The following is a 12,269-nucleotide window of genomic DNA, read 5'->3' on the forward strand; positions in this document are numbered from 1 at the left end:
CTCTATTGATGACGATCTGGCGGTCTCAATGAGATTAGTTCATCTTGCTTGTGTTAATGCTGATATTACAAATGCACAAAGAGTATTATTTACAGACTGCCAAAGGTGAAAACACTCACATGAAGCTCACGATGAGCAGGATGGTGGAGATGCTATTGTTGTTGTTGCCGGCTCCACGCCACCTCATCCCTAATTTCACATACTGAGCACCTGAAAAAACAGGACAAGGACAAAAAAAGAAAGAAAGAAAGAAATAATTCACATATCTGTTTATTCCAGTAAAAGCATGGTGTAATTATTATTAGTAGTTTTATATATTGTTATATTTTTATTAAATGAAATATTAGTTTATATTATATATATTATATATATATATATATTATATATATATATATATATAATTAAATATTAGTTAAGTTAATTTTTTTAATTATATTATTTTTTACAAATCAAAGATATATTACTATTGCATACTGTACTGTAAAATAAAAATGAGCTTTTAATATAGTTTATTTTACAAAGCAACAGTAAAATTGCACTGCTTAAACTGATGGCTGTCTTAATTTCTTTCTTTTTGTTTTCCTCATATTTATGTAATTCACGTGGGTCATACTTCCAAGGTCTACTAAGGTCCGAAATGACTGAAATCTGCATAAAATGGAAAAACCACATCCCTGATTAGTCCAGTCAAAGCAATTTCGCATTCCACCACTAGATGTCAACACATTCCACATGGTAGTTTAAATCAGACATGATGAAATTCAGCTCTGGTGCTCCCCTGCATCAACTGACTCACCAGCTTCCCTCCTTTCGCGCTCATCTCCAATTCCTCGGTCGCCCCGCTCCCCGCCTCCTCCTCCCGCTCCGTCCCGTTCTCTCTCCCGCTCTCCTGCTCGTCTGGGACAGTTGCGTTTGCGTCTGCGCAGGCCAGGGGGAGTCTTGGCGGAGTCCGCGGAAGGCACGTCCCCGGGGCTCACTACAGAAACGTCCGACTGTAACAGCGTTTCCAGCGTACACACCTCCATCTCTGACCAGGAACATGGGATCGTTTTTAGCACCAATGTCACAGTCAAGGTTTGCACTGAGACCAAAACCTACTCACCCATGTGTCTGTAATACTCTTCAATGCCACTCCAAGTGTTCTTCTCTATCAGAGCTTTCACAAGACTCCACGGCTGCTTCCTGTAGCAGATATCAGACGAGACCCTGCAGACACGCACACAATGGCTCCCTCAGCTGTGTTTGCGTTTGAAGCACAACAATACGTGAATAACAATGGTCAGGAAGTTCTACCTGAGGCGGCTCTTGTGCTTGTTGACAGAGGTGAGGCAGTATCTGTGTACAGTGTAGAAGTAGTCCTGGTAGGGAATGCCTGAGGTTATGACCTCCGAATCCACCACGTAACACTCCCCCCGGGTGCTGCTCTTGTGGAGAGTCTGGACAGTATGATAAAAAAAATACACAGTTCTGGGTTCAGTACAAGCTTTGTTGACAGCATGTGCTACATTCTAACATTCATTTATAATTTATAAAAACAAATTGTTTACATTAATGCACCTATTAAGGAAGTCTCTAGCATTTGGGAATGTTATTTGAGCTGTATAGGTGGATAAACTGTCATTTTAGTGGTGGAACTGCTGTTCTAGGTGGATGAACTTCTAGTTATACGTAAACCGTGTAAATAGGTTAACATTAACTAATATTAACTAGTGCTGAATGTTTAATAAAAAAAAAAAAAATGAAAGCACAATATGGCTTAGTGTGATTATCAAATCACAAAGGCTGCGATTTAATTTAAAAAAGAGAAAAAAAGAGAAGATTTTAGGGCTCTCTGCTGTTTTTCACTATATTAAAAGAATTTGTGGTTTAATGTATGAAAAACAAGAAATTAAATCAGCCATTCTCCAGTTGTGCTGTTACATTAAACAATAATAATAATTATTATAATATAATTTTTCTTATATATATTTTTTAATGAAATAGTATTACATTAGTAATTTCTTGTTTTGTTTACTTATCAATAATAATAATAATAAGTAATTAAATATAATAATAATAATAATATAACAACAACATTTTATAGTCGAATTGATATACAATAAAATTTTTGGATGAACTGTACAGCTCTCCTAACATGAACAGAAAATATGTCACTTAAAAGAAATTATACAATTGGTTTAAAAAAGTAGTAATATTTCTTATTTTGTTTTATTAATTAATAATAATTAATTAATTATATAATTACTATATCTAGTCATACTGATATATAATTAATTTTTGAACACATTGTGAAGTTCTACAAACAAACACAGCAAACCTGTATCTCTTTAAAAATGTCATTTTAAATTGCAATTATACGTATGCATAATATATATGAAGGATCAGGGATAACATTTTACTTACAAATTTTTGTGGCTAAGTTCTTTTTAAATGTGATGCATTTATTATGTGTTATCAGAGAGGACAGCTCACCTAAAAATGAAAATTGTCACCATTTACTCACAGCACATCATTCCAAACCTATATAACTAACTTACTACAGTGAGACACAAAAACTGTTTATTTATTATTTAAAAATAAATAAATTCTTCCTTCCTTTCTGTCTTCCAAAAATAAAAAATGGACAGGTTTAGAACAACATGATGGTGCGTAAACAATGACAAAATTCAAATTTTTCAGTGAACTATCATTTTAATAAGAATGAAGGTGATTGAGGAACAGCTCAGATAAAAACAAAGGAAAAGATCTGTGCGGACCCACCTGTGTTTCCACCACAGGAGCAGTTTTTGGGCCCAGTGGGTTGTTGATGGCGATGGTGTAACTCAAAACTCTACTGCTGTTCCCATTGCTGCTGTCCTGCTGCCACTCGTGCACAGAGAGATCTGAACCAGTCGCACGAGAGAGAGAGAGCAGAAAGACGAAAAGCACAGTTAGAGGATGGGGATGATTACAGTCAGAGCACTTGCAGGGGCACAGGGAAGGGGGCAATTATCCATGCAGACAACAGAGACAAAGAGCTCAGCACCAGAAAAAAAAACACTTCTCACACTGTGCCATCCAGGCTACCATTGCTTGATCTACCATGAATATCTTCAACATTATTTGCTGTACAAAGCAGATAAAGTTACCAAGAAAAAAAAGAATGAGGCTATGGCATTTTATGCTAAAGAACACAGCGAAACCAAATAGTCAAGTTCTCATTATCTGCCCAAAGGCCGCCTATAGGACACACAGCATGTGAGAGCAAAAGGGAGGGGAAAGAGGAACATGTTAGATCTGAAAGCTAAAGGAAAAGGAAATAACAACACAGCAGAAACCAGCCATGCATAGAACAGTCAGCAACGCAGAACTCCGGTCCACTAGGGGCAGTATTTTAATAAGTATGTTGAAGGGAACCAGAAGAAAATGTAAAATTCAACAATGTAGGAGTAGCTTCACTGACCGGTGAAGTGACGCTGTGAGAAGAGGTGCTGTATGAAGTGAGTGTCTGAGAACAGAAGGTCATGGAGCTTGTCCACGCTCATGCGAACAACTGTGTTGATATGCAACCGCCCTCTGAGATCATTACAGAAGGACTCCACCTCACCTGTGGAGATTAAACATAACTCCTTATCAAGGATATAGCTATTTGACACATATTTACCTACTGTAAAGAAAGATTGCTTTCAAATCTTTCAGTTTTAATCTGAGAAAGTAAGGTTGCAGTTTGCTGTGAGAAACAAGGAGGATATACAAGCCCTCACTCTCTTCCTGAGTGTCAGAGGAATTGCTGGGGTCAGTTGGGAGCTCTTCATCATTGGTGATATCCAGTGACGAGAGGTTTCCCAGACTGTGTGGGACAGTGGGAAGAGACTGAAGTGACTGATTGAGCGATTCTGACTGGCTGTCCCCGTCTTCTTCCATAATCTATAAAAAGAATAAACACTCTTAAACCAGTGTTATCATCAAAGAGTCTAAATTGTTTTCATTAATTGAAATATAGCTGAAAAATTTATATAAATTAAATGAAAAAAAAAAAAATAACTTTGACATGTTGCTATAGCATGACTGAAACAAAATGTTTCAAGTTGAATTACTAAAATTACTAAAGCTGAAAAATTCAAGCTAAATAGAAATATTTGAAAACTATTAACTAATACACAAATAAAAAACTAAATCACATAAAATTATTACTAAAACTTAAACTAGCATGACAATTAAAATATAAAGTAAAATAAAAGCTATTCACATATTTAAAAAAAATAAAATGCTATTATAAAATATCAATAAATACTATAGTAGTACATAAATAAATAAAAAACGATGATACATCACAATAAAAAGTACATAATGCCATTTAAAACTTGTAAAAGCCTAAAATACATGACCAGTAGTGGAAATATTTGCTCTGATAATGCTTTAGTTTGATTATGATTATTTACTAAATCATGATTATTATTTAAAAACATTCACTAATAAATCATTAAGACATTAATCATTAGTAATCAGATTGATGAAGTGACTTAAAATAATAATTTTCAGTGCAATCATCTATATGACTTGCAAGCAAGTATTACTCATGCAGAGTACACATGCAGCATATTTCTAAAATATTTTATATCAGACAATAACCCAATGAATCCCAGTTTATCATGGGTTTTGCAACCTTTTTGAAATCTTCCATTGTAATGTTCATTGAGCATAACGACTTATTTCACAGTTAGTTGCTGCTTACGGTTGAGGACGGGGCAGCTCCAGTGTTTGTAGAGGGTGGCAATGAGCTTTGGGAGCTGGGTGGACTGGGCTCAGGTTCGATGCTGGCCCGGGTAGATGGCACCTCCACAGGCTGGCAGGAAGTGGAAGAGAAGGACGGAGGTGAAGATCCTAAAGCGCAGGGAAGAACCGAGGCAGATGAGGGTGGAGAGGAGGCCACCGGAGCCACCGGCAATGAACCCAGATCCAACAGGTCAGTGACAGAGACCGGCTCATGGCCTGGCCTACAAGACACAAACAGATAGATGTAAGTGTCAGGGTTGTCATAGTCTAATGCAGTAAGCAAAGAAACTTATATAAGCCTTTACATATAAAAAAAATGTATTAAAATGAACGTTATATATTATGGCCTTTTTGATCTAAAAATTAAAATAAAATAGATAGATAGAGGTACACATTCAGCTTTCGCAACATTTGTTGTTCCCTTGTGTACTAACACAAACTGAATAAAATATAGATCTGTCTGTCCTTTTGGTAAATGTTATAAATATGTAAATTCTAGTAATGTAAATAATGTGGACATTTTTAACCAAAAGCTAAAAATAAAAAAACAACACCTTCTGTATGTCCTTGTGTTCTAAGGCAAATTTAAATAAAACATATAAGCAAGTTGAAATATTTGAAATGTAATGCTTATAATATGGCCTTCTTGAACTAAAAATAAAATGAATATAGATAGATGGATAAGTACAGGGTACAATGTATATACACCTTCTGTCTCTCCTTGTGTTCTTAGGTAAGTATTTAACAAAATATATCTTTAAAAAAAATTATATTCTAGTAGTCTATATAATATGGCCTATTTAAGCTAGAACCTAAAAATGAAACAGAAAATAGATTCAGGTGCACAGTAACTTTCTGTCTGTCCTTGTGTTCTAAGGTACATTTTATAAATCTCATAAACAGATTCCTCTCAGTGTGGACTCACAGCAGGCCGTTCATATGTTCAGCAGTAGGGGAGACGTAGTCATCATCTTCACTAGTGAGCCCCAGCTCAGTGCCGTAACACTGGTGAACGATGTGCCAAAGCTCTTTAGGAGACAGAGTCTGTGAAGGAGAAACAGAAAAAACAGAAACCTCAGTGTGGGGCACTTCCAGACTAAAGACTGCTTTAACTCCACTTCTGTGAGGTAATGACACAGCATTAAAAACTTGAAAGTAGCATTTTATGACATCAATCAGTTTGTTAAGGCTGTTAGTTATTAGCATAATAGGGTAAGAAAATGCATAACACAAAATTGATTGAAATAGTACACTGTAAAAAAAAAAATACATATTTTAATTTTAACTGTAAAACACTAAAAATTCTACAGTAAAAAATGGCTAACAGTAAGTCCCTTATTCTAATGTATATACGGTGAAAAAAAACAATAAATAAATAAAAAATTACAATGTTTAACTGTAAAATATATTTAGATTTTTGCTGTATTTTTAGATAATTATTCTTCTATAAAAACGACAAGATTTTTTTATTAGTTATTTTAATTGCAGATGGACAAAATTCCCACTGACTCTGTTTAGCGTTTTAACCAAGGCCCTGCAGTGCAAACTGAAATAATATTTTTTATTAAAACCACAAGAAAAAAAAAGTAGCAAACGTAGCAGCTTTATATTAGAGTTCAGTTCTAACAGACAGGCTTACAGAAGATGCTGTATCTGTGCATTGCAATGCATCTGTAGTCACCACCTGCATCTTGCCAAGTGCTAATTATCATGGACAATCGCCAAGTGATCTTGTTTGTCTGCCAGATTAATTTGTCTACACACCAACAAATACACAACACTGATTCTGACAGGAGACTTCAGATGGTTGTGTCTTTTATAAAGATATAAAGTGCACTGTCAATAGTGCGATTCTCACCTTATCCATCAGTGCATTCTGCCATAGTCTGAAGATCATCATGAAGCTGCGATCCCTCGCCCCAAATGATGTAAAGAAGTGCTGACGAATGCAAGACCGGATTTTAATCCAAGGCAGAGTATTTATTGTCTTAGGAGGTTCATAATGCAGCTAACAAAAGAAATCCATTAATGGTAATTTTAGCAAGCATATCCGATATCTGCAGTGCGGTACCTTCTCGTGTTCAGTGCTAATTTGGATGGCGTTGGGGATGAGCTTGGCCGTCTTCTCCTTGGTCAGACTGGTCACATCTTTCAGCAGTATGGTTATCTGGTGATATATAGAGATTTATAAATAATGGACTAAACAAAATATTGCACAAATAAACAAATTAACATTAAGACTACCATAATAATGTTTTCGGTCAGTAATAAATTAATACTTTAATTCAGCAATGGGTGTATTAAACTGATCAAAAGAGACATCTTTTAAATCATTTGTTCCAATTTCTATTTCAAAAACATTTTGTTTTTTTAATCTTTTAATCAAAGAATCCTGAAAAAGATTTAAATAAAAGTAATGTTTTCAACATTGATGATAATAAAAACATTTCTTATACAGCCAATCGGCATATTAGAATGATTTTTGAGTAATGGCTGCTGAAAATTCACAGAAATAAATTATATTTTAAAATAGAAGTAATAACATCAAACTGTAATAATATTTCACTATATTACTGTTTTTACTGTATTTTTAGAACAAATAAATGCCTTAGTGAGCTTAGGAGACTTTCAAAAAACAAAACCTTTTGAAAAATAGCATGTAATGTATGCTACACTTTGTGCAAAAAATTATTCAATTACATGCACCTGCAGTATACTAATACACCTACTAACTAATTAGGAAATTCATTGTTGATTATTGTCCTTATTGATCATTATTGATGAGTTGTTGCAGCAAAACCCAAATTTTTTCAGTAATTACCGTAGTCTCCCATCGAAAGATATTACTATAGAAGCAGAGCCAGTTCTCCGACAGGTAGAGGCGGCCCTGGAGCAGAATGTCTCTCTGCAGTGCACATGAGTAGTCTAGATAAAAAACAACATATAATGAACACAACCAGAAGCCATGTGATCATCACATGGTGCTAAACTTAAAATAAGACCACTCATTATTCATTGGCTTTACTCATGAAGTAGTGACGCTCACCCACTATGAGACGCTCTGTATCAGGAAGCTTTTTAAAGAGTTTACGAAAGTCTTCATTCCTCTGTTTGTATGTAGGGCTGAGAACCTGTACATCAGAGATAGGTGTGAGTGGAATAAAACTGCACTGTAGTCAAAAGCTAAAACACTGAGGTGTGAACTTCCCAAGACCCCGGAATACTTACATTATACCAGCTCTGCATTTTCTGAAACGAAGAAGAGAACACAAAATGAATGTACTACATAAACATGTCAACTACTTACTTTCTTAACACACATTCTTGGCCTTATTAAGCATAATTCATCACTGCATTTTATTCCATTAATTAAATAATTAATAGATGTTTTAACCAGCAAATGCTGCCTGATTTCAGGACTTTGACTACAAACTTGCAGTATATGTAATGCAGATTTCATGGCCAATCAATGCCTGACGTACACTACTGGTCAAAATTCAGATGTTGTGTTTTTTTGTGTTTCTGAGAAAAGTATCTTATGCTCACCAAGGCTGCATTTAATGGTTTAAAATACAGAACATAATTATAATATTGTTAAATATTATTACAATTCATGAAAAAAAAAAACTAATAAATAATTTATAAAATAACATTTCTATTGAAACATATTATAAAGCTGAAAACAAAAACTCCTGTCTTCAATGTCACATGATCCTTCAAAAATCATTCTAATATTGCTTTTAAAGAAACATTTCCATTATAACCAATGCTGGAAACAGCTGTGCTGCTTAATATTTCTTAATATTCAGGAATAAATAATCAATTTAAATATATATTTAAATAGAAATGTTTCTTTAATTCTAATACTATTTCCCAATATTGCACCATATTATCTTTCAGAACAATTTCTTAATAAATGTTTGCAACACTAGCATTCCTCCTGTCTTATTCCTTTAGAATACAGCAATACAATGCTCAGTATGTGGGTGGAAGAGCAAGCGCTCGTCATATCAGACATTGAGATGATATTCAGACATCTGGATGTGTGACGACCATCAACCAATCTCACCGGCCTGAGAACATGGCTTACCTTGGCATTGCGGCTGAAGTGTCGGGCCGAGAGCGGGTAGGAGGAGGTGGATGAGGAGGGAGTAGGAAGCAGGGGGCTCTCTGAACCCCCAGCGCTTCTGTCCCCGCCTGTCTCCCCTTCACTGGCTCTGCCTCCCAGTACACGGCGGCGCAGGTAGGGCGAGCTGCCGGGAGTACTGCGTGGAGAATTACTGGCTGTACTGCAGGCGGAGGAGAAGTAAGGTCAGGGAAGAGAAACAGACAGACAGTCATCTGGTATTTCAGGACTGTGTTCCAACCGCTCTTAAAGGGCAACTGGATCATGCACAAGGAAACGACAAAAAGGACCAGGTTTATCCACTATTTACCAAACAGCATGTATTGATAACAAATAACTGATTCTGGTTTACAACACACAGTATGCAAGTTAAGGACCGCCTCTAGACTCCAAGATATTTGAAAACACAATCAAGCTGATATACTGAAGAATTTCAGCTAGCACACCTAAAAACAAACCGAAATAACGTCCTGGATGGGTCCTATAGTTTATGTTCAGGTCGAAGCCCAAGGATAAAGAACATATTTATATGAAAAACAATAGTTCCCATAGTAGCATTCCATTCCTGTTCCAGTCAAAAAGGTGACAACACAGATAGAGGCTTCTGTACACAAACACAAAGCCTTATCTGTTCACCCACATTTGATCAGTCTGATGAGACGTTTAAATGCCAGACATATGAGACCTGTTTAGTCAAAGGAAGTGCTAATAGTGGCTTTAAGGCATGTGAAATCAATCCTTAATACCAGTTGTTCTTACTATGGTTGGATGATACAGCAAAAACAGATAAATATATATCTAAATATTTTGTATGAAATGACTCTGGTGATTTTTCCATGTCGTCATGTGGATTCACAATGTTTAAGATCAAATGCAGTATTTAAAAATAATCAAGTTATATTTTACAGGAAATGGCCAATAAATACCAGGAAAAATAATGATTAATCAAATCATTTCCATTCACATGCATCAATATAACAATATACACTAATAAACAGCAATGCTTACCTACAAATATTTTACAAAAATAGGCCTATATGAAAACTGTTTTCCGTCTTTAAAAGAGAGCCTCAAAACAAGAAATGATTACAAAACAAATGATTTAACATTTAGGGAATATGATCGTGGTCAAATAAGCATTCAATTGTAAATATTGCACATCTTTAATAAATCACCCAGTACCATTTGCTACTACACAACAGAGACTGGAAACCATCAAAGGCTACAACGTTAATGGAAATCAACTAATGTCAGGATTACATTTGAAATACCTTAAAAAAATATTCTTATTTTATTTACCACAAGTTTTCCTGTATGTAATGCATTTGGGTGGATGAGATCAGTCAGTTTGAACTGAATGTTCAGTGCAAGAAAGGTCTGAAACTATCCTGCAAAACACCATACAAATACGTTACAGACAGTCACACTTCAGGACATCGATTAGACACACCTGCTGCAAGATGAGAAGATGAAGAGTCACAGAAGACAATGGTGTAACAACAGACCCTTACTAAAAAAAATACTGCAGCAGTTTGCAAGGAGGTAACCAAATATCCAAACTAGGGAGGGACCGAATGTAAAATTTTGAAATGACAAATTGAAAAATTTGATCAAGATAAATATTGTGTCACAGAAATGTATAGCAAAAGATACCTCTTGATAGATAAATAATCTATCAATTTAATTGAACTTCTCTTCCACTACTCTTTATCAAATCTTCTATAAGGTCTTATTGATTACTGTACTTTATCTTTAACAACTTTGGCCTCTGCCTGTTCATAACTGCTTGGATCCCAGTCTCACGTTGTTTTGGTAATGGAGGGAATGGAGGGGGGGTGGTTTCAGAGTCTCCAAGGTAACACAGCAGGATCATGAAAACACATTTCTCACTTTTTGGTCTAGTGGCTTCAAATATGAAATCTAAGCAACCAAAAGGAATGAGCAGGTGTAAAATTATTTTATATGTCAGCAAAACCAGTCACACAGATCCTAACAAAAGCAAAAGAGCAGTAAAACAGCATGCCATCCCAAAAATATCCTAACAACAACCAGAATACATGCCATTTGGCATTCTATACTAAGGTTTAAGAACATTTTTTAACAGCAAGACTCATTTTAAAGCAAATTATTACTGATGGAAAACCCAATTTCAGTGAACTTGTTCTTACGTTCAGATGAACCGATTCAAAAAACGATTCAGTGATTCTTTTGCGTCATGACGAACATCGCAAACGTTATTTATTGACAGCCACTTTGTTTCTTTCGCATGTTGATAAAACTGTCATTCAATCAAATAATAAATCAGATTGATTCAATTTCATCAGAACATTACATTTGTTAATAAATCAATGTTGGTAGGCTACATTATTTTAATCCTCGCTTTACTCCATCAACTCACTCAGCGATTCTAGACACATCACGAATCGGACATGTGTTCTCAACTCAATAAAACTGAGTTGTTTACTCGAGAACCGCTAAAGACTATTAAATTAAACAGGTAGACGAATCGTTCGGTCCGACTTGATGAACCGGTTCGATCGATTCATTCAAAAGATTCGAATCGGAGATCGCTACAGCAAATGTCAACAGAATGAACGCACGGTCTAATGCTGAAACCAAAAAATACTAATGCCGCTGATATCTTCACTGCGTAAACCAATGCAAATGTGGAAAAAGTGCATGCATTTTTGTTATTTAAATCAAATAAAGGCATAACGAAGATTTGATTTGCATGCAGAACTAGCACAATGTAAAACTACAGCAAGCGCCAATCTAATCCTCAATGCTGAACGTGCATTTGTGCACACCGGGATAGACCACACTCACAGAATGTCGATGTCATCAGTGCGGTTTAGGGATGCAATCGCAGTTGCATGCGTGTTAACACCTTAACAACCTATTACTGCACTGTGATGCAACGACATATGATAAAAGTGAACGGTTGAACAACATTACCATACGCTTTTGCAGAAACAACATTATACATGCATTGCATAAAACAACTGACTCATTTGCTACTTACTCGAACATGTCATTGGGTGTTTTCTCAGTTCAATGCGTGATTCCCACGTTTATTTTACAGTAGCCTCTCAATATGGCACTGCGCCGACACAACAGACGTTACATTCAGATTAACTAGCCGAATGCATCAGAGACACTGCGTCCTCTGTTTATCCGCAGCCCGTTCTAGTCAAAAAGAACGCGATCGTTCAACATCCCCATCCCAAAAGAGGTACCGGACCCCCTGTAAAACGCAACGACCACAGCGGTATCCACCATGCGAGCTCCGGCTATCCTGAAGCAACCTAAACACTGGGTAAGAGAGGGAGGGGGAGGAGAAAAGAGGATGTACTGTGTGGAGAAGGCAATCAACAACGTTTGAGGCAGT

The 12,269-nt window shown here is 35.9% G+C and overlaps 1 protein-coding gene across 4 annotated transcripts in view; it reads right to left on the minus strand.

Moving 5' to 3' along the window:
• LOC132158778 (protein Aster-A-like) overlaps nucleotides 1-12,269 on the minus strand; it is a 29,804-nt gene that overhangs the window by 3,837 nt on the left and 13,698 nt on the right. For 3 of the 4 annotated variants that reach the window (XM_059568342.1, XM_059568343.1, XM_059568344.1), the window contains 15 exons: nucleotides 8,846-9,044; nucleotides 7,984-8,004; nucleotides 7,802-7,886; nucleotides 7,577-7,680; nucleotides 6,827-6,922; nucleotides 6,614-6,694; nucleotides 5,681-5,799; nucleotides 4,715-4,976; nucleotides 3,744-3,906; nucleotides 3,443-3,586; nucleotides 2,761-2,882; nucleotides 1,294-1,436; nucleotides 1,103-1,206; nucleotides 797-1,027; nucleotides 120-210 (listed from right to left, as the gene is read on the minus strand). In XM_059568342.1, coding sequence (XP_059424325.1) covers nucleotides 120-210; nucleotides 797-1,027; nucleotides 1,103-1,206; nucleotides 1,294-1,436; nucleotides 2,761-2,882; nucleotides 3,443-3,586; nucleotides 3,744-3,906; nucleotides 4,715-4,976; nucleotides 5,681-5,799; nucleotides 6,614-6,694; nucleotides 6,827-6,922; nucleotides 7,577-7,680; nucleotides 7,802-7,886; nucleotides 7,984-8,004; nucleotides 8,846-9,044 — 1,965 coding nt within the window. Of the gene's footprint in view, nucleotides 1-119; nucleotides 211-796; nucleotides 1,028-1,102; nucleotides 1,207-1,293; nucleotides 1,437-2,760; nucleotides 2,883-3,442; nucleotides 3,587-3,743; nucleotides 3,907-4,714; nucleotides 4,977-5,680; nucleotides 5,800-6,613; nucleotides 6,695-6,826; nucleotides 6,923-7,576; nucleotides 7,681-7,801; nucleotides 7,887-7,983; nucleotides 8,005-8,845; nucleotides 9,045-11,903; nucleotides 12,169-12,269 lie in introns of those variants that run through there. The other variant, XM_059568345.1, reaches the window with a different exon arrangement.

Source organism: Carassius carassius, chromosome 15 (genome assembly GCF_963082965.1).
Source record: "Carassius carassius chromosome 15, fCarCar2.1, whole genome shotgun sequence".
Classification (NCBI taxonomy): Eukaryota; Metazoa; Chordata; class Actinopteri; order Cypriniformes; family Cyprinidae; genus Carassius; species Carassius carassius.